The sequence below is a fragment of the Nomascus leucogenys genome, chromosome 6 (genome assembly GCF_006542625.1).
Source record: "Nomascus leucogenys isolate Asia chromosome 6, Asia_NLE_v1, whole genome shotgun sequence".
Classification (NCBI taxonomy): Eukaryota; Metazoa; Chordata; class Mammalia; order Primates; family Hylobatidae; genus Nomascus; species Nomascus leucogenys.
The window spans coordinates 59,084,635-59,105,676 of record NC_044386.1 but is presented as its reverse complement, the minus strand read 5'-3'; the positions used below and the strand labels follow the sequence as shown (position 1 = coordinate 59,105,676).

The 21,042-nt window shown below is 40.3% G+C and overlaps 2 protein-coding genes across 13 annotated transcripts in view; one reads left to right on the top strand and one right to left on the bottom strand.

The window, feature by feature from the left end:
• TMEM87A (transmembrane protein 87A) overlaps nucleotides 1-4,719 on the bottom strand; it is a 66,219-nt gene extending 61,500 nt beyond the window's left edge. For 2 of the 4 annotated variants that reach the window (XM_012507249.2, XM_003266764.4), the window contains exons 1-2: nucleotides 4,390-4,689; nucleotides 3,210-3,270 (exon numbers count right to left, since the gene is read on the bottom strand). In XM_012507249.2, the coding sequence (XP_012362703.1) occupies nucleotides 3,210-3,270; nucleotides 4,390-4,533 (205 nt within the window). In that variant the 5' untranslated portion in view covers nucleotides 4,534-4,689. Of the gene's footprint in view, nucleotides 1-3,209; nucleotides 3,273-4,031; nucleotides 4,178-4,389 lie in introns of those variants that run through there. The other 2 variants (XM_003266765.4, XM_030814245.1) reach the window with 2 other exon arrangements.
• Nucleotides 4,353-21,042, top strand: part of GANC (glucosidase alpha, neutral C) — an 82,609-nt gene continuing 65,919 nt past the window's right edge. For 4 of the 9 annotated variants that reach the window (XR_004030463.1, XR_004030464.1, XM_030814242.1 and 1 more), the window contains exons 1-5: nucleotides 4,636-4,746; nucleotides 5,304-5,646; nucleotides 7,527-7,589; nucleotides 9,655-9,763; nucleotides 18,943-19,070. Coding sequence is in view for 7 of the 9 variants with exons in the window: in XM_030814242.1 (XP_030670102.1) it covers nucleotides 5,618-5,646; nucleotides 7,527-7,589; nucleotides 9,655-9,763; nucleotides 18,943-19,070 (329 nt within the window). In the remaining 2 variants the exon portion in view is untranslated. Of the gene's footprint in view, nucleotides 4,747-4,792; nucleotides 5,647-7,526; nucleotides 7,590-9,654; nucleotides 9,764-12,041; nucleotides 12,259-14,824; nucleotides 15,638-18,942; nucleotides 19,071-21,042 lie in introns of those variants that run through there. The other 5 variants (XM_030814244.1, XM_030814243.1, XM_030814241.1 and 2 more) reach the window with 5 other exon arrangements.

Here is a 21,042-nt window from a genome sequence, read left to right as displayed (position 1 = left end):
AGCTAGGCGTGGTGGTACATGCTTATAGTCCCAGCTACTCAGGCGAGGGAGGCAGGAGGATCACCTGAGCCCAGGAGGTCAAGTCTGCAGTGAGCCATGATGGTACCACTGCACTCTAGCCTGGGCGACAGAGCGAGACCCTATCTCAAAAAACATAAATAAATAAATAGCGCAAGTATACAAAGGTATAATGGCACATTGTTAGGCCAAAGAGGGAAATGAGTGGAAACAAATTATTAAGACCCTTCGAAAGGCTAGTTGAAGAGACAAGCAATAATAAAATTAGGAATGCATGTCACAGGGCAATATTCATAACTGTTAAATGGTGTTAAATGATGATATACATAATAGCTCCACTGAGAGCAAAATTGGTATCTCGGACCTTGAAAGATATCAAGATAGAACAGAAAGAGCAATGAACGAAAAGCAAACATGGCTGTGGAAGGTAGAAATAGCAAAAGCAAAGATAAGAGTATCAGATTTTTTTTTCAAAGCCTACCTTAAAAGAGGCCTCAAGGAAGCTCATGTTATCATGGAAGCTTCATAAAGCTCATTAAACACAGTTTGGAACACAGTATTCTAATGGATCAAGACATTCTGAAGACTTGGGAAGGTAAATCTGACTATATGACTGATTAGCTGGAGGAAGTCAGTATTCGCTTTTATCTTTGATTCTAGCTATGCAAGGAAAAATATACTAAAGACTCCCTACTCTATACAAATGTGACAAAAATAAACATGCTGCATTTAGGAATCTACTTTTCGTTCATAACAGAAGATGCAACCTAATTATAAGCTTCCTTTTTTCTTTCTTTTAAACTGTTTTCTCAAACTAATTTTTAAATGAACAACATATTTTCAAAGGACTCTATTAGAATGTTCAAAAATTTGACCTGTTGGATAGAATTTATGGAAATGATAAAAACCAATCGGGCTATGAACTATTCAAAATAATCCATACAGAGACAGGATTAACTAATAAAAAGCCAGTAAGAACACATCCCCCAAACAGGAGACTTGTAAGGAAATTTGGCAGCAAAAATACTGCTGTTTATGTTAAAAGACAATATTTAGAACTTTAAATGAAAGGCTTTAAGACAATAAAAATGGTCCCAGCTATTCCATGGAAAGCTATATACCATCCCCCAAAAAGTACAAAATCAAAGACAACTGGTAAATATGAGAAAGCACAGAAATAACAAAGAAAAAGATAATGTAAATGTTAAAGTGTCTCAGGCCAGGCATGGTGGCTCACGCCTGTAATTACAGAACTTTGGGAGGCCAAGGCAGGCAGATAACTTGAGGTCAGGAGTTCGAGATGAGCCTGGCCAATATGGTGAAACCCCATCTCTGCTAAAAATACAAAAATTAGCCGGCGTGGTGGCACGCGCCTATAGTCCCAGCTACTCAGGAGGCTGAGGCAGGAGAATCGCTTGAACCCAGGAAGCAGAGGTTACACTGAACCGAGATCGTGCCACTGCATTCCAGCCTGGGCATCACAGCAAAACTCCGTCTCAAAAAACAACAACAAAAAATAAAGTGCCTCAAATCCTCCAAAAACAATGAGATATAAACACTTCAAAATATGCAGTTGGGGCCGGGCATAGAGACTCATGCCTGTAATCCCAGCTACTCGGGAGGCTGAGGCAAGAGAATCGCTTGAACCTGGGAGGCAGAGGTTGCAGTAAGCCAAGATCGCACCACTGCACTCCAGTCTGGGTGACAGAGCGAGACACCATCTTAAAAAAAATGCAGTTGGTTTAACTTGGCAAAACACCACTAGATCAAACTACAAGGGAAAAAAAGACTGGACCTAACAAAAGAATAGAACAGCAAACAGGCTGTCAGGCTATTCCAAAAGACAAGGGTTACCAGGTTACCTAGTAAACCAATCTCACAAGGCCAGTGTCAGAGTAGATTTGATCTAAATCAAATGTAAGTCATTGGTCAGGAGACTGATTATGTATTCATGGATATAGTATATATTCTTCAGAGAAATTCTACCTGCTGTTTTCACTCCCACTAGAATGTAAGCTCGATGAGGGAAGAACATTTTTCTATTACTTCCCCACAGTCTATGCAATAAGTAATAATTACTCACTGAACAATTGAGAAGAATAAAATTATCCAACTACGACTTATAATTTTGCACTTCCGTGAAGACGGTATGCATAGAATCACACATCTATCATCAGGATTTTTATCCCTCATCTAGAAATAAAGCTGCCCCCGATCAATCATTCTCTAAATTAAAGCCAGTTTTAGAACTAAAAGGAAGCTTTTATTGAACACACAATGGGATACTTTAGATTCAGATACAGTCATTTTTCCACTAGACAAACTAGTTTTGTTCTACATAATCTCTATTTCTTGATAATATCTGAGCTTCCTCTTCCAAGGCAGTAAAGTACTCCTTTTGTAAATAAGGGATCTACTAAATATATTCCTTCACAGCCAACCACCTGACAAACCTAGGTCATGTTTGCAGTAAACATTTAACAAGCACACAAGAGTAAAACCTCTTTCATCTACACAGAACAGATTAAAACAACCATGCAGGGAATCAACCCCAACATAATCACAGTCATGCACTACATAACATTTCAGTAAATGAAAGACTACATATACAACGGGGGTCCCATAAAATTGTAATATCGTATTTGTACTGTACTTTCCTATGTTTAGATATACAAAAACTTACCATTGTGTTACAATCACCTATAGTATTCAGTACAGTAACATGCTATACAGGTTTACAGCCTAGGAGCAATAGGCTGTACCATACAGACTAGGCGTGTAGTGCCATCCAGTTTTAAGTATACTCTATGATGTTTGCATAATGACAAACTCACCTAAGGATGCTTTTCTCAGAAAGTATCAACTGTAAATGTAATTCGACTGAGATGTGACTGAATATTCAATGTAGTATATACAGCATATATATTAATATATACATTATATATACTAATATATAATGTATACATAGTGTATATATGCAATGTAAACACCAGAAAAACAAGAGAAGAAAATAAAGTTCACACAAGTACTTTGAAGATGATTCAGTAAAAGGACCTTAGTAATACTAAAAATATTTATACCTAGATAATGCCAGACTATTAGATTTCAGAATTTGAAAAACAGGTAATTTAAAACATTACCTATAAGTTTTTAAAATTCAAATTAAAACTTCATGAAATTCAAAAACTCACACTTCAGGAAGATAGTGGTATTTCTGAAGAGGATCTTTCCAAAACTAAAATAATTTTTCCCCTGCAAACATAAAGGAAAGATAATTAGCCTCAGATGGCTTCAATTACCAAAGCATCATATAACTATCTAAGACTGCTAGAAATTCCAACTTAACTTAAATCTTTATGGGACGTACCCCTTAATCAGTTCATTCCCTTTACTCACCAGTCACTGCTCAGAATAACCAATCATTTTTTCTAATGAACTATTCTGTGTGCAGATAACCAGAGTTTTATTTTCGAATCTAAAAAGACTTAACCATTTTAGTAACAAGTAAAAACCTAATTGAACACCTGAAAATCTTCACCACTGAACAAAAGGTATAACGTTTACCATATATAAAAGCCCAAATAAGATCTGGACATTACAATCAGTGAGCAGAGCAGAATGAAACAAAAAGGCCAACGTAGGTTTAATGGGGCTAATGCTTTTCAGCATTTCCTCCCTGCATCTGGTTTTTGTCTGCTCACAGGACTATACTTGTTACTAAAATAAGGTTTAAAATGGGTAAGGGGCAGAAAGGGTCAACCCATGTAGTTAATTATCCAAATGAACGACTAGCCTTACCACATTAAATTTAAAGTACTATTTCTTCCATTTTAACCATTCCCTTGTTAAAACACATTTTTTAAATCTCTATGCTTTCTAGTCACACAGTAAAGCTTAGAATAGCCATTTCAAAGTTGAAGCGAAGTCGAACCATCTCGTAAGCAGAATTACTCAGGGACCAAGAAGTGCAGAGGAAGAAAAAGAAAGAAATGAAGACTCCTATCTACGTATCTTTCTTATCCAACCCGAGGACACTGGATTCTCTGAAACATCTGAAAGATAAACAACTCTCCGTTTGTACATCGTTTACATCTCAAGTCAGGCACTGAAATTTCTGTTTTTCTAATGAGAAGCCGCTCCACCACTCCTTTCTGTTGCTGATGTGGCCCTTACATTCCCGCTAGCCTAATCACAGAAGTGCGCGGCTTTCCACTCCAGGGAGGTGGGTCCCAGTTGGCCAGCCACACAGACCATCCCGGCAACCCCACCCCTTTTGAAGAGACTTTTGCTGAACCTTCAAGGACCCCTTGGGCCGCCGTAGCCCCACCCCTTGCTCCTCTAGGTTCAGACGCTAGTGAAGTCAAAACTCACCGACGGTATCGGAATGTGCCATTTGGACCGGTCGGCAGCAGCTACGGGTGCCGGTCCCGCACTGAAAAGCGACAGTGGTGACGGCTGAGCTCCCAGAAGCAGAAGAATGACAGGCAACACCTGAAGCCACGCAGCCGCCGCCATCTTCACAGCCGTGGAGTGCCTACCGAAAGCATTTCACCCTCTTCCGGTTCGTCCCGCCTTCTTCCGGCTCTGCTCTGAGGGCGGGATTATCCGGGTCCTGGAAACGTCGCGGGTCTTGTTTGCTGTGCGGCGTAGCGGCCTCTCCCTCAGACAATCGTCTGTGCGCCGTGAGACTTTGGACCTACTGCGCAGGCGTCATCCTGTTGGAACCTGGTCAGCTGGGTTAAGGAGAACGCTACGTGCCAGCCTGGCCTGAGTCTTTTCTCTCTCCCAGCCCTTAAAGGTTTTGGGACCAGGCAGGCACCCCGTGCAGGATTTGGCTCTCTACTTCTCCCGCTCGCCCCAGCCCCTCATCCCTTCTAAGTCAGTGTCAGACTTTGGGGCCAGAAAGTCTGGAAAAGCCCTAAGTCTGGCTGCCCAATTGGCGTCTAGTAGTGAGTTCTCTGGTTTGGGTGGTATTTAAGCAAAGGCTGGAATTCGGCGGTGGTGGAGTACACGCGATTCCTAGACTGGGTAGTGTAACAACCGTCAAAGGCCCTTTCTAGCCCTGAAGAGTACGATGCTGCAGTAGAATCTGGCCGGAGACCTAGCCTCCAGCAAAGACCCGGCCGGCACTTCCCACTCAACTGAAAACGGAGACAGAGAGGGTCAGTTTTCAAAATGTGTGGCGTGACCCCGCCACTGAGATAGATCTGCAGATGTTTCTTCCCAGTCAGGGAGGCCGTCTCGGCATTTGCCGGTTCTTAACGCTCTTGATTTTTACCCTCTAGGGCTCATTGCGTACACGCCCTCACCGCCGCCCAGTTTCGGTTCCTAACAAAAGCACGTTCCTCATCAGCCACCCGTAATCAAGACAAATTTGCCAGATAAATCATTGTAGAAACGCTAGTTTCGGCCTGAAAAATTCCAGGAGCAAGAGTCAAGATTTGTCACTCCGTAAGGATCTGGAGGGGACTCCCTTCCCAGAAACTTGACGATGAAGTACTGGTTGTAATTTTAGAAAGACACCCAATCGGCTTCTTTAAAAGATCGCCCAGGGCCCTTGTCCTGAGAGCTGGGAGCTGGTCGGAGTGACAGAGAAGCCATGGAAGCATCTGAGAAAGAGGAAATAAGGTAAAGGCCAAGTGCTTCTGTAGCGAGTGACCCCAGGGTCCCTAGAAACAGGGAATAGTACCTGAAAGTACCTGAAAACATTTTGGCTTTGAAGATTTCATTGTGTTTTAATTGCATTTCTTATTTGCGTATTTGGTATTTGCTCACCTTTATCTTTTCTCTCAATTCGCAGGGAGTTAGTTGATATTAATAGCCTCTCATAAAATACTTTCAGGATGGTTAAATAGGCCGGGTGCAGTGGCTCGCGCAGGTAATCCCACAGCACTTTGGGAGGCCAAGGTGGGAGGATCGCTTGAGTTCAGGAGTTCGAGACCCCCTCCCCGCCCCCTCGGAGTCCCAGCTACTTGGGAGACCAGTGGGAGAATGGATTTGGAGGCTGCAGTGAGCTGTGATCTTGCCACTGCTTGGGCAACAAAGTGAGACCCTGTCTCCAAAAAAAAGGATGGTTAAATAACATTAACAGTGGAAAAGTTGCAATCAGAACTCTTAACACGTGAAATTCAGGCATGTTGCTTTCCAAGTTCATCTATAATCACCCCTTCCTATATCATCCCAGAGTTAATTCTTCAAAGCTGTAAAGAGGAAACAAAAGATTCTCCAATCTTTGTACACTTGATTAAAATAAACTGGGCCGGGTCGCTCATGCCTGTAATCCCAGCACTTGGGAGGCCTATAGGTGGGCAGATTGCTTGAACCCAGGAGTTCAAGACCAGCCTGGGCAACATGCTGAATCCCTGTCTCTACACAAATTTCAAAGTTAACCAGACGTGGTGATGTGGGGCTGTAGTCCCAGCTACTCAGGAGGCTGAGGCGGGAAGATAGCCTGAGCCCAGGAGGCGGCAGTTGCAGCAAGCCAAGATCATGCCACTTCACTCTAATGTAGGAGGCAGAGCGATATCCTGTCTCAAAAAAATTTTTTTAAATAAATTAAAATAAACTGACAAAGACTGAGTTCAGTGAAGGACAAACTTTTTTTAGTATGGCCAAATATATCTGCCTGGGCTTGTTTTCATAATATTTCGACGTTTGTGTTCAGTCATAGCTTTCTACATAATCATGGACATGCTGACTACAGATGCATTCAGCCACACCGGTGCATGAAAGCCAGTGTTATTTTTTTTTCTCCTTATAATCTGTAGTTGTTTTAATCAGATGGAGGCTAGTTTAAATACATATACTCAAAACTTCAATATACATATATCTCATTCATGTTTTATTCCAGAAACAGCTCTTCTGGAAACTTGGTTTTAAAAAACACGGCCCCTAGATTGTCACCTCATCTTGAAAAGCGAGAAATTCCCCTTCTACGTCTGTTCTGTTCTTATTCTAGCACCTTGCACCTCTATTAAAGCATTTGTCAGCTTGTATTGTGATTGCTGGTAAAACCCTAACTGATAGCTTGAACACAGTTCATATCTTCCTCAGAGCCCAGCACCCAGGAAGAATTTTCTGAAAATATTTTGTTGAATAAATCGGTGGGTGGGTTATGGTTCTTAGTTTGTCTGGTTGGTTGGTTTTGGTTTGTTCGTTTTAGGATGCTGTTTTGGTTTTGCTCCTTCAGATTTTACTTTTGCAGTCATAGCCTTCAGTCATTATTTCAGAAGAATATGTCCTCATAAGTGACAGTGATCTTGTCCCATTACTTTCGGAGTAACCCCAGAACCTGATGTTTTGTTGTTTACCTCAGAGGATTTATAAAAGGCTATTGTTCTGCAGCATAATGTGCTATTATGTTATACTATGGCCGTGACACAATTTTGCGTTGCAGGATAGACTCCAAAGGTTTATTTTGCATGTTCGTACTGTAGTTAGAGAAGGTACAAAAGTTGGATTCACAAGCCCTGTGTAAAATAAATTTCTCAAAATGTCTTTTTATTTAGTGTTGAAGATGAAGCTATAGATAAAAACATTTTCAGAGACTGTAACAAGATCGCATTTTACAGGTAAGGAAAATAAATATAGTAAGTAGATCAAAACATCTCTGACAGTATTTCAAAATGGATGCTTATTAAATTTTTGAGAACTGATAGACTTTCCAAGGAAAGGATAATTTAATAATTAAGGAAATCATCAGACAGGAGACTCACTTTTAACTTTATACATTTACTCCTGAAGTATTTAAATTTTTCAATAAACAGCTATTTTATTTTAAAAGCCAAAATATTTTTAAACTAGTTTTAAATTTTGACGCTTTGAATAGATAACACTTTTACATGGTTCAAAAGTAATATAAAGAGGTATACATTGAAAAATGTTGCTTCCACTCTTGTCCCCTTCTACCCATTCCTCATCTTGTCCCGAGTAACCAAAGTTCTTCATTTCGTATTTATCCTTCCAGTATTTCTTTTTGTAAATACATGTATTTTTATATTATTCCTTTTCTCTTTTTTTAATCACCCCTTTTTATACCAAATAGGCTTTTTTTCCTGCTTTATAGTTTGTTCTGAGGAGGAATTCATATGAGTGCATGGAGATCGTTTCCCCTTTTTACAGCTGCATAATATTCCAGGGGGTAGATATACTATTAATATAATTTATTCAGTCTGTCTCTTATTGCTAGACCCTTGGGTTGTTTTTAATCTTTTGCTAAAATAGCACTACCACAATGAAGAGCTATACATAGGTCATTTTCTACACATGCAGGTATATTTATAGGATACATTTCTAGGAGTGGGATTACTGGGTCAAAGAGTAAAGGCATTTGAAATGTGTTAACTATTACCAGATTTCCCTCCATAGGAATTATACCATTTGTACTCCTATCAACATTATATAAGATTGCCTGGCCGGGCGAGGTGGCTCACACCTGTAATCCCAGCACTTTGGGACGCCAAGGCAGGCAGATCACCTGAGGTTGGGAGTTTGAGACCAACCTGACCAACATGCAGAAACCCCATCTCTACTAAAAATACAAAATTAGCCAGGCATGGTGGCGCATGCCTGTAATCCCAGCTACTTGGGAGGCTGAGGCAGGAGAATTGCTTGAACCCGGGAGGCAGAGGTTGTGGTGAGCCAAGATCGTGCCATTGCACTCCAGCCTGGGCAACAAGAGTGAAACTCTGTCTCAAAAAAAAAAAAAAAAAAAAGATTGCCTGTTTCTCCAGAGCTACAAAAAATATGCCTTTAAAATCTTCATTTTATTTTATTTTATTTTATTTTATTTTTTTGAGACAGAGTCTCCATCACCCAGGCTGGAGTGCAGTGGTGCAATCACTGCCCACCACAACCTCCACCTCCTGGGTTCAAGCGATTCTGCTGCCTCAGCCTCCCAAGTAGCTGGGATTACAGGCATGCACCACCACGCCCAGCTAATTTTTTGTATTTTTAGTAGAGACGGGGTTTCACCATGTTGGTCAGGTTGGTCTTGAACTCCTGACCTCAGATGATCCGTCCGCCTCGGCCTCCCAAAGTACTGAGATTACAGGCGTGAGCCACCATGCCCGGCCATAGTCTTCATTCGAAAAAAAAAAAGTCTATCTGATCTTGAAACTGAAATCATCAAAAATTGTGTTATACAGTATAGCTTTCTAACGTATTCACTCTCTGTTTAATAGGAAGAAAAGCGTATTATGTTAATTCTGAACAGGTATCTAGAGGGAAGTCTACAGTGAATGCCTGGTAACCTTGTTAAACCACTAGATTATATTTAATATCCACTAGAAATTATTTAGTTACTATTAAAGTCCATTTTATGGAAAGAGGGAGGGAAATTAACAAGCTCACAAACGTCATCTATGAAAATTGCCCCACCATCTCAAGGAAGGAGACAAGATGTCATCCTTTGAGCAATGTTATAATAATCAATTGTATTAGTATTCTTACTAATACTCATCTTATTAGCATTCTAATAATAAAGTTCCTGATTAGCACTTTATTATAGTACTATTTGTGCCCTGAAATTCACTGAATATCATAGTGAATTTTAATGACTTCCACGTGATAATACAGTCTTTTGGATACTGACAATCACAAATAATTATCAAGCATCTGCATACTCTGTATCTATAGGCGTCAGAAACAGTGGCTTTCCAAGAAGTCCACCTATCAGGCATTACTGGAGTCAGTCACAACAGATGAAGACAGCACCAGGTTCCAAATCATCAATGAAGCGAGTAAGGTGAGATGGAAGTGTTTTCCACAGAAAATAATTTGTTTCTTTATTTATTGGGGCTGAATGAAGTAAATTTCCACAAAAGCCAATTAAAGTTGTGTATGCTTCAAAAATAAACCTTGTTAGAAAAGGAATATCAGCCTTTTAGTGATTAGTGGCTCACACCTGTAATCCCAGCACTCTGGGAGGCAGAAGCGGGCAGATTGCTCGAGCCCAGGAGTTCGAGACCAGCCCGGGTAACATGGCGGAAACCCATCTCTACAAAAAGTAGAAAAAATTATCCAGGCACAGTGATGCATGCCTGTAGTCCCAGCTACTCAGGAGGCTGAGATGGGAGGATCTCTTGAGCCTGGGAGGTCGAGGCTGCAGTGAGCCATGATTGTGCCGCTGCACTTCAGCCTGGGTGACACAGCAAGATCCTCCCTCAAAAAAGAACAAAGAAAGAAAGAAAATGAATGTCATCTTTGTATCAGATGTTTTCCTAAATGTCTTACAAATGTTATTTCCTTTTGTTTAGTCTTTAACACATCTAAGAGTTACATTATATTATCCTAATTTCAGATGAGGAAAATGAAGTCTAGAAAATCACTTGCCCAAAGTCTTACATTTAGTAACCAAAATTTTCTCCTACATCTGTCAGATGCCATCACCTACGTGCTTTCTAACACTATTACACAATGCCCAGTTGCATGTGTAGCCTGAGCAAGGTACAAATTCAGGGTATGTCCAAATCCCAAAATGCAGGTGGGCCAGGGGGAACAGGGGACAGGCGAAAGGACTATGCAGTTGAAAACCCAAGTAACAAGTGTTCGCTCACCTGAGCTGCTTCACTAGAGGTTACCATAGTTTTTGCCTAGTGAGAGGGTTAGGAAAGTATATCTTAAGTGCTTTATCTCACCCGTGAAGTTGTCATGTTACTTTAGATGGGCCAGTCGTAGAGGAAGCACTGTGGGCTGTGCTAGGAAGTGTGACTGTGCACTACTACCTGATGCCCTCAACCTGACCCTCACTTTCAGATCCTCCCTGCATTCTAAAGGCATCCTAAGTTTCTAAGGCCTCTGAGGCCAATCTGAGTTAACTGGTAATTCATATCACTGAAAGACAGTTAAGGCCATTAGCTCTGGGTCCCGTAACTGCTTGGATAATATCTGCACCAACTCACTAACAAGTTCCAGTTCTGGGAAGCTGATGTTCATGGCAAAGCTGTGAACTATGTGACTATCATAGTTCCTGCCCTGCAGCGCTGTACTGATATTGGTGGGTTCTCCATAATAATTGTAAGGTCTTTAATTTAGAAATGGGTCCAAACTTTATTCCCAGACAGAAAGAACAATTGTACAGTGAGGAAAACTACCTTCATTATGGAGTTTTAGAGATTTTAGTCATATGGAGTCTTCTTCCATAGCTTTCTTGCCCAAATTCAAAATATGAGCTAGAATCATATCAACAGTTCTGTGTTCTTTATCCACATCCCCTGTCCTCAACTTCTACAACATAGTTATTGTGGCAGTACATTTAGCTCATCTCTCTTAGCTGCACAGATGGGGCAGTTAGCCTTTCTCCAAAATCTAGTGCTGATTCTTACACCACCCATTTTTCTGGAGTAATTTTCCTCCTTGCCTAGTATCTTTGATACATTTGAGTTCTCAGCTCATGGTACCCCCAAAGCCATAGGTCCTCTAATGCTGATTCAGGTCTCCCTTTATATTCTTATTTATATATGTTTTTTATATATCCTTTTGTAGCCTAGTTTGGTAGCTGTTCATGGGGAAAAAAATGGTGCAGCACTAATTTCCTTCCTGGAGAGCCAACCACTGTTTGCATGTGGTCTAATAGCCTGACACCCGGCCAAACCCCTCTATTCAGGGTCAGCAGAAGCAGTTGGCTCCAGGAAATGCATCAAGTCCATCAGAGGCCTTCCAGGAGTCTTTAGGCCTTGACCAGATGTCAAGAACCTTTCTGTCACATTTTTCTTGTCATTGTCTCATTTTCTTTCCTATTTCCATTGTGTCTAACCTGAGAGAGTTGTAGTTGTCCATAGTCAGAGCAAGAATCCCTATCCATTCTTGAGGATGCTTAGTATATTGAGCACCTGGTCATGAAGACGTGCTGAGGTAAAGTAAATGAGGCAAAATCACTTTGAATGTCAGTGGTGAGCCAAAATGAAAATTCTCAACATAGCGTGATAGCAGTTTGCGGTGGACACCCACATATGCCATTTTACATTACTGTAGATCAGTTTCTCTTTTTGGATCCTGAAAAAGTGAGGGATAGTGCTGTTCAGGTCAGGTGCCAGGACCAGAGCCCAACAACTCTGGATGCCTTCAAAGGCAAAGAAACCACAGTCCAGGAGGAGACACAGGATCTCAGCACAAGACAGTACCTGGCTCAGAAGGAAGCTGAGGAGCCTGATAAACAAGGAAAAATTACCTGGGACATCAGCAACGTAGCTCCCAAGACTGAGAACTTTGAGGACCTCTTGGAACAAAATCCATGCTCAGGTATTAGAAATATCGGAACCACATATGGAATCTGCATGCCCTGATCTCAGGCAAATGTATGCAAATATATATTTCAGGAAATCACCCTGAAATTCTGCACTGAACTCCATTTTAATGTCCTCCTTGCCATGTGGTGTTGAGATGACTAGTAAGTACATAATATTTCATGCCCTCTGTCAGTCTGTTAGGGACAACAAAGGTGATGGTGATCACTAATGTTGCCTGCATCTTATATGCAGCTCATTGCATAGTGAAAGAGCCTTTATTAGGCCAGGTGTGGTGGCTCACGCCTGTAATCCCAGCACTTTGGGAGGCCAAAGCAGGCAGATCACTTGAGGCCAAGAGTTTGAGACCAGCTATGGCCAGCGTGGCAAAACCCCATCTCTACTAAAAATACAAAAATTAGCCAGGCAGGGTGATGCATGCCTGTAATCCCAGCTACTCCAAAGGCTGAGACATGAGAATCACTTGACCCTGGGAGGCAGAGGTTGCAGTGAGCCAAGATTGTGCCACTGCACTGCAGCCTGAGCAACACAGTGAGACACTGTCCAAAAAAAATTGACCTAAAATATGACAAAGACAGCATGGAAAAAGAAAATTACAGATTAACTTACTTATGAACATAAATTTAAAAATTGTGAAGGCTGTACTAATAACGTGAATCCTTCAGGATAGTAGAAAATAATGTATTGTGACTGAGAGGTTATACATATACATTGATTAAATTGCCAAACTGCAAAAGTCTTGAAAAAACGGTCTCTTTCAAATTCCTGTTTAGGTCAGGTGCAGTGGCTCATGCCTATAATCCCAGCACTTTGGGAGGCCCAGGCAGATGGATCTCCTGAGGTCAGGGGTTTGAGACCAGACTGATCAACATGGTGAAAGCCCATCTCTACTAAAAATACAAAAATAAGGCCGAGTGCGGTGGCTCACACCTGTAATCCCAGCACTTTGGGAGGCTGAGGTGGCCAGATCACGAGGTCAGGAGTTCAAGACCAGCCTGACCAACATGGTAAAACCTGTCTTTACTAAAAATACAAATATTAGCCAGGCATGGTGGCATGTGCCTGTAGTCCCAGCTACTGAGGAGGCTGAGGCAGGAGAATCGCTTCTCAAAAAAAAAATACAAAAATTAGCTGGGTGTGGTGGTGCATGCCTGTAGTCCCAGCTACTCAGGAGGCTGAGGTAGGAGAATTGCTTGAACCTGGGAGTCAGAGGTTGCAGTGAGCCAAGATTGTGCCACTGCACTGCAGCCTGGGCAACACAGTGAGACTCTGTCTCAAAAAAAATTTTTTTTAATAACAAATAACTTCTATTAAAAATGGTTTCTGGGATAAGATGGGTGTTTCAAGGAGATTGCACAGTAAGATATGGTATGAGTGTGATCTGAAGTTTTAAAATAAGCTGCATACATCCACTTATTCAGAATGGTAGCTTTTTATTTCAGGTTGAGAGGGACAGCCCAGAGTCTAAGAGGATCATATTCAGCTCACAGCTGCAGTTCTCAAATTACACTGATCAGGCAGATTCTGACAAATCCAACAGTCTTGGTGCCTGCCTGCCCCTAAACCTTTAAAACCCTTAAAGCAGTAACTTTGGAGTTGTCAAGGTTTGTTAATTTTTGAATTTCTCCCTCTCAATTCCCTTCCCCAATCTGCTCCTTAATAAACAACCAGGAAGCAGAACCAAGCTTCATTCAACATTGGGTTAGGCTGCCATAACCAAATATCACAGGCTGGGCAGCTTACACAACAGATGTTTATTTCTCGCAGTTCTGAAGGCTGTAAATTCCAAGGTGCTAGCAGCTTCACTGTCTGGTGAGGGCTCTCTTCTTGGTTTGTAGATGGCTGCCGTCTTCTTGTGCCCTCACATAGTGGAGAGAGAGTGTGTACACAAGCTCTCTGGTCTTTTCTTATAAGGGCACTAATCCATTCCTGAGGACTTCCTCAACCTCGTGACCTCATCTAAACCTAATTACCTCCCAAGGGCTTCATCTCTGAATACCATCATATTGTGGGTTAGGGCTTTCATAGCAAATTTTGGGAAGACGCCATTCAGTCCATAGCAAACATGATGTTCCAGGACATAGATCTGTTCCAAAACAAGCTGGAATGTTAACCTGTGTGTTGTCGCAAGGTCGGAACATCTAGGCTTTGGAGAAAAGCTGGTTGCAGGTTCAGATGCATAAGTTTTCTCACATAGGGTCCTAATATAGTGTTGTGCTTATTCCTGATGACAGAATAATCCGGTAGATATTTAGTAAAGAAGTTTCCAGAAAATAAAAAGAAGTGATCAGGAAAGTGTGTTGACTGCTTTTGTAGAACTCAGTTGTTGTTTTTTTCCTATTACTATCAGTTTTCTATCTTCAGTGAAAATTTGGTCTGGATTGAGAAAGAGAGATCTAGTCTTATGATCTAGGCAAAGGAAAATGTATGCTGTCTTGTGAGTCTAGCTTAAATAGCATTGCTAGCAAGGATGTCTGGAGCAATCTACTTTATATTGCTAATTATGATGCTTTCTCATGATATAGGTGACCATTTGGCAACACGTTTATTTTGTTTTGCAGCCTGTTTGCAAGGTTTCACCAGAGACAACACTTCCAGCAGCTTCTCCAAGGATGCAGGAATATCTCTGAGCACCTCTATGAAGTTACCCCTTGCCTCTTCATCTAAGCCTAATGAAAATGAGGCTTTGCCCAACCAGCCACCTTCTCAGCAGACAAGGCACAACTACCACTTGTTAGCCAGTACTGTGTCTGCAGAAATGGCCAGGAACAGGCAGCTAATTTGGGAACTGGCCAGACAATCAGAAGCGCACCTGGACAGGCCAATTGTCCTTGGGGAACAGGCCACTGCCCAGCATGAGGTTGCCAGTATTCTTTGTAGAAAATCAGTGCTTGCAGTAAACCAACTGGCTGCAACTGTGGAAGGGACGATTAGTGTCCTACAGCAATTTAATGAACTATTAGACCATTCCCTGGATCCCAGGAGGTCTTGATCACAGCTAGTAGAGGTGGTCGCTCACTGTTCTGTGTCTTTTAGGTTAACAGTTCTTTACATAATAGTGAAGAGTCCTGGTGCCTCAGGAAAAGCAAGATCAACCTACCAAGGAGGAGTCGATGGAGTCATAATTTTCCTACTTAACACCCACTGCAAATTTAAATATGTGTTCTAGGGCTGTTTGTTAATTCTATTACGGTCTTTACTAATTGTGATTCCCAGTTCTGGGCGAATAAAAAGTTTTTGTTTTAATGTAATTGTGATCAACACTATGGTTGAAGACATAGACAAAGCTATTTCTACCACCATGATGTTTACAAAATATCTGGTATTTTAGCCTATATGGCCATTAAAAAGACTAGATTTGTGGATAACAAACCCCCAAGTTTTAATTGTTTTTATTTAGTAAGGGAGAAATAGGACAGGAAAAGAGAATTAATACTCTTTTTCCCAGACTGAGAGGTGGGCTTCTAAGTAAAGGTATATGAAAAACTGAGTAGAGACTTGTAGTACTAAAATGAACCTCCAAAATTTAATCTTTTCTCTGAGGATTTATCTCAGCTTCTCTGTGTAATTGGATATTAACACATTTTAAATTTTTTAAAGAGATAGGGTCTCACTGTGTTGCTCAGGCTGGAGTGCAGTGGTTACGCATAGGTGCAGTCATGGCACACTGTAACCTCAAACTACTAGGCTCAAGCAATCCTCTTGCCTCAGCCCCACTGCGTAGCTGGGGCTATATGCATGTACCACCCGCTGGCATGTCTTAAATACTTCTAAAGGAGCAAAACGCATGCTCTCTCATCTCATATTAACTATCCATTTAAAATTATTAGATGTATGTTCATTTTACATAAATTGATCTGGCTGCAATTGAGTGTAACTACTTATATTATCTAAGGATTAATACTAGATTCTTAATTTAAGCAGTCCAACATCTGTAACTTCTTAATGTATTTTTTCATTGCCATTTCCAGTCATCACTAACAGGAGGAAGAGATTTGATAGTTTATTTGTATATTATTTTATTTATAAATATCCAGCAGGTCCTAGCAAATAGGAAAGGAATATCTACAAATGTTTACTATTTTAGGTAGAAGAATATAACAGTCATGTCCAGGCTTTTTGAAAGAGCAAGGAAGTGGTGGAAGGATTGGAAAAGAACTGGCAGTTAAGCCTCAGGGAAGTGGCTTTTAAACTGTCATCCACAGAGCCCTGAGGTTTCGACAGAGGTGACTTAGGACTCAATACAGGGAAGGCAGGGGACTCTAAGGTGGGACACTGAGCCATTCCCCAGTGTCTTTAACCCAAGTGGCTTTACTTATTGGACTTCTGGGAGTCTGCTGATATTTAAAAAGAAAAAAAAAGTTAATAAGAGAAAAAAAAACACATGAGCCCAGATCACAGGAGGAAACGCATACTAAGGTCTAAGGAAAGTAGTGCCTGGACCAAGAAAGCTATGTTGGTGATAATAAGAGATAAGGCACAGTGGCTCACACCTGTAATCCCAGCACTTTGGGAGGCTGAGGCAGGAGGATCACTTAAGGTCAGGAGTTTGAGACCAGGCTGGTCAACGTGGTGAAACCCCGTCTCTATTAAAAATACAAAAATTATCCTGGTGTGGTGGCACGCACCTGTAATTCCAGCTACTCAGGAGGCTGAGGCACAAGAATCACTTGAACCTAGGAGGCGGAGGTTGCAGTAAGCCAAGATTGCACCACTGCACTCCAGCCTGGGTGACAAAGCAAGACTCCATCTCAAAATAAATAAATACATAAATTTAAAGAAAGAATGACTCTAAATATTGCTAAATTTCAGAGCGATTTTTGCTAAAATTAGTTCGCTAAATTAAAATTAAAATGAGGATTAACTCTGATTTATACATGAAGTCATTATAGTGAAAACAGGGTTGTTGTTCTCTCTTTTTTCTCCCCTGGGCTGCAGCCTCAAGAACAGAACATACAGCTCAGTCTTTGGTTTAAACAAAAATTGGTGTTTTTTTTTTTTTTTTTTTTTGTAGAGAAAGCTGTTTTACTAAAAATGGGACAAACTCTGAGTGAATAACTAGATGTAAATTGTTAATCATATATAGGCAGACCACCTATATGCCCCCTGCTTAGGAAGTTCTTGCCGATTTTTACCTACTCAAAGTGTTACTAATTCCTGAAGGCCCTGCTTAAATCTCTATTCCTCCAGAGAAATGTCCAGAACTTCTAACCCTACGGTCATCATTAATAACCCCCTTCCTTAATCTCTTGCCTTTCTGTTTTAAAACTTATCACAGAATGCTCTGTGTTAGCTTTGCATCTCTTTTATCTCCTCCAAATTTCTGCCTTCCCAAAAGTTCAATCATTGCAATAATAGATGCCAAATAAATGTTAATTGAATGGAATTTGAGAGAGCAATGGAAATATACATTTAAATGGTGAGAGAATACATAATCTAACAATTTGAAGTTTGTACTTGGACATATTTCCAAATGTTAAAATTTTGATTGTACACTAAAAGTAGTTTAAATACATAAAAGAACATTAAACATGCAAGCAGTAATTACAGTATGATCACTATTGCATCTTAACCCTGCCTTAGAATATCTAGAAAAGAATCCACAGCCACAGCACTGTTTACTTGTTCACTGTTTAGTGTCATGTTACAGTTTAACTGCCCTGATTGCTTCCCTGTATTCGCAAGAGGCAAAGTTCCAGTAACATCACATTTTTGGTGCTGGCTTGGTATTCTCCATATTTCTTATCTTTTACTTGCACCACATTGTACCCATTCTAAGCTATGTCACACAACTTACCAAGTTTAGCTGTCATTTAACAGACATAATAGTAATAACACAGGCACCCAGTAGTAACCAAAATTTGGCATCATACTTCATGAAGAAATTGCAATTGACTAGTGCGGCTTGGCCCACCAGTTGAAAACCACGGTCTTAAAATATTTTTCTAGGTGCTCATTTTGTAGCCTGAGTCCTGTCATTTCTATTCTCCTAGAGCTTCTTGTTCTGTGTTTTATTTTTCAAATTCTCTATTATCTTCATGGTTCTACATTGTTTTCGTGTCCCATGGTAGGCAGAATTTTACTTATGTTCCCCAGCCTCTTATAAAAGTTCCCCAGGTCTATTTTCCCAGCTGTGAACAAATCAATTCCAGTTTGATTTTAGTGCACCAAGCCTCCTTTCATCCACCACTAGAGAACTCCAGTGATCATTTTATTTTGTACTCTTTTCTCTTCTGTAGCCCGCCACCCTTCATCTTTCATCCAGCTGGAATCTAGTTACTCTGCTTTTAACACTCAAACTCTTATTCTTAACATGTCTGTAGTTTATCATAGATACAGTAGCCACATGTCCCAATCTTCCAAGGCAAGTTTCAGTTTATGCCTGTCTTTCAGTGTAATTATTAATAGAGACTCCTTTCACTCTGAAGATACTGGTTTGGACAATTGTATGTTCACCTAGCCACAGAACACATAGAAGATATTTCTTGTTGCTACTATAGCTATAGCCAAGCAAGTACATACATAAACTGGGGAGCTTTTTTTCTTTAATCACCATTGTTCTCCAATTTGCTTGGCCTGTCATAATTGAAACAAATACTTTCCTAATTATTGTAATTGGTGCAAAATTGGCCATCACTTGGGTAACCTGTTGAAGGTAATCTCTTGTATCTGTTTCCAGGTTCCTCTCCTGGCTGAAATTTATGGTATAGAAGGAAACATTTTCAGGCTTAAAATTAATGAAGAGACTCCTCTAAAACCCAGGTTTGAAGTTCCTGATGTCCTCACAAGCAAGCCAAGCACTGTAAGGTAAGCCAAGGAGCAAGGTATTTTAGAGACATGCTTGATATATTCTTTTATCATATCTTGAGTAATAAATTTTGTTATGTGCACTTCTTATTTTGGCTGCTCAAAACTATAGTCATTTAGGTTGGTGCAAAAGTAATTGTGGTTTTTGCCATTACTTTTAATGTATTCAGTTATTTGGGGATAAGTCTATCCATTTTCCTTATTATCCATTCTGTTTTTTCTTCTTCCACCATTTGATTCATCAGGACTTATTTAACAGGGAGAAGCAGAACTTTGATCCCTGCTCTCCTTCTCACAAAGAAAGTGGTTTTATTAGCCAGACGATGGGAGCAAGTAGAAGGAAAGCTACTTATTACTCACTCAGATTAGCAGCAGGGCTCCAGAGATCCAATACGCTAGCCAAACTCCCATGCTTACACTAATTTATACCGTTGGACGGACTTAATTAAGGTTATTCTCAGAAGTCTAACATGTAATTTTACTTAGTGTCAAGGTAAATTAATAATCAGTGTCTAGGTGAAAAACAATCTTTGGGGACTAAAGCATTTTCAAGTACCTGCAAAACTTTCATCTGTTCTCATAACACTTTCCAGTAATATTTCAACTCAGTTTTGCCAGTTGGTTTCCATTATATTTTCATATTATTTCACTAAAGGAATATCAGATTATGCCAGATGCTTTCATTTTTACTATATCATTACTGTAGTTTTATGTAGATGATTTTTTCCATGAAAATCTTATAAAAGGTCAATACATTATAATGAGAAATTAATTCAGTTATGTTAGAATCATCAAAAGTTTAAAATATATCTATTCACTGAGCCACGCTATATGCCAATAGCTTAGTAAACGTAATTTTTTAAATTTAATTTTACTCTTTTAATAGAGACAGAGTCTTGCTGTGTTGCCCCAGCTGGTATTAAACTCCTGGCCTCAAATGATTCTCCCTCCTCTTCCTCCCAAAGTGTTGGGGTTATCGGCATGAACCACCATGCCTGCCCTAAATAAGAACTTAAAAGAGACTGTTTCTCAAGGCTTTTGCAGTTTGGCAATTGGATCAATGCATGCGTATAACCTCCTGGCCACAATATGTTATTTTCTACTATCCTGAAGGATAGTACAGCCTTCACAATTTTTACACTTGCGTTCATAAGTAAGTTAATCTGTAATTTTCTCTTTCCGTGCTGTCTTTGCCATGTTTTAGGGTCCAGGTGATAATTAACTTGGTATGGTAAATATGGTATTAATTCTGCTTCTGTACTGACTTATTTCTAGAGGGCCTTTGGCTACTGTAGTAACTGGAAAGCTAAAAACTACATTTCTTCATTTCCCAGACTCCCTTGTAGCTACAGGTTCTGATGTAATTCAGTTTCCACCAATCAGATGCACTTAAAAAAACCTTGATTTCAGAACTGAGTTCCCCATTTTGCTTATATGGATTTGGCACCTGTAGAGTGGCTCTAAGGCCATTAGTTAAGGCCATGATTTACTCATCTCTGAATTATAGCTAAGGTGGCATGATTCTAGAGCCCAGCAGTTGTCATAGTGACTTCTGATAACTCAAATTCCTGATTCTAGCTAAGATAGAAGGTCAGTTGGCCATACAGTTACACAGTATTGTTCTAGGGGTCATTCCTGGACATGCAGCCTGGAACCTACTACCTCAACCCTTCCCGTGATGTAAGCAACAAACTATTCATATGAAGTCATTTATTTTCTGCTTAAAATAGCCAGAGTTGTTTTTGTTTTCTACAGTTGAGCCTTGATTGATAAAGTAGTTGGTATTATAAATGAATATAAGCAGCAGCTCTCAAGGATGGGAATATGAGATTGGCTGGCTGACCTAGCTGGATTTGGAGGCAGTGAGGACATATTTACCAATAGAGGTTGGGATACTATTGTTACAGGCTGAATTGTGTTATCCCAAAATTCAGGTGTTGAGCCCTAACCTCTAGTACCTCAGAATGTGACT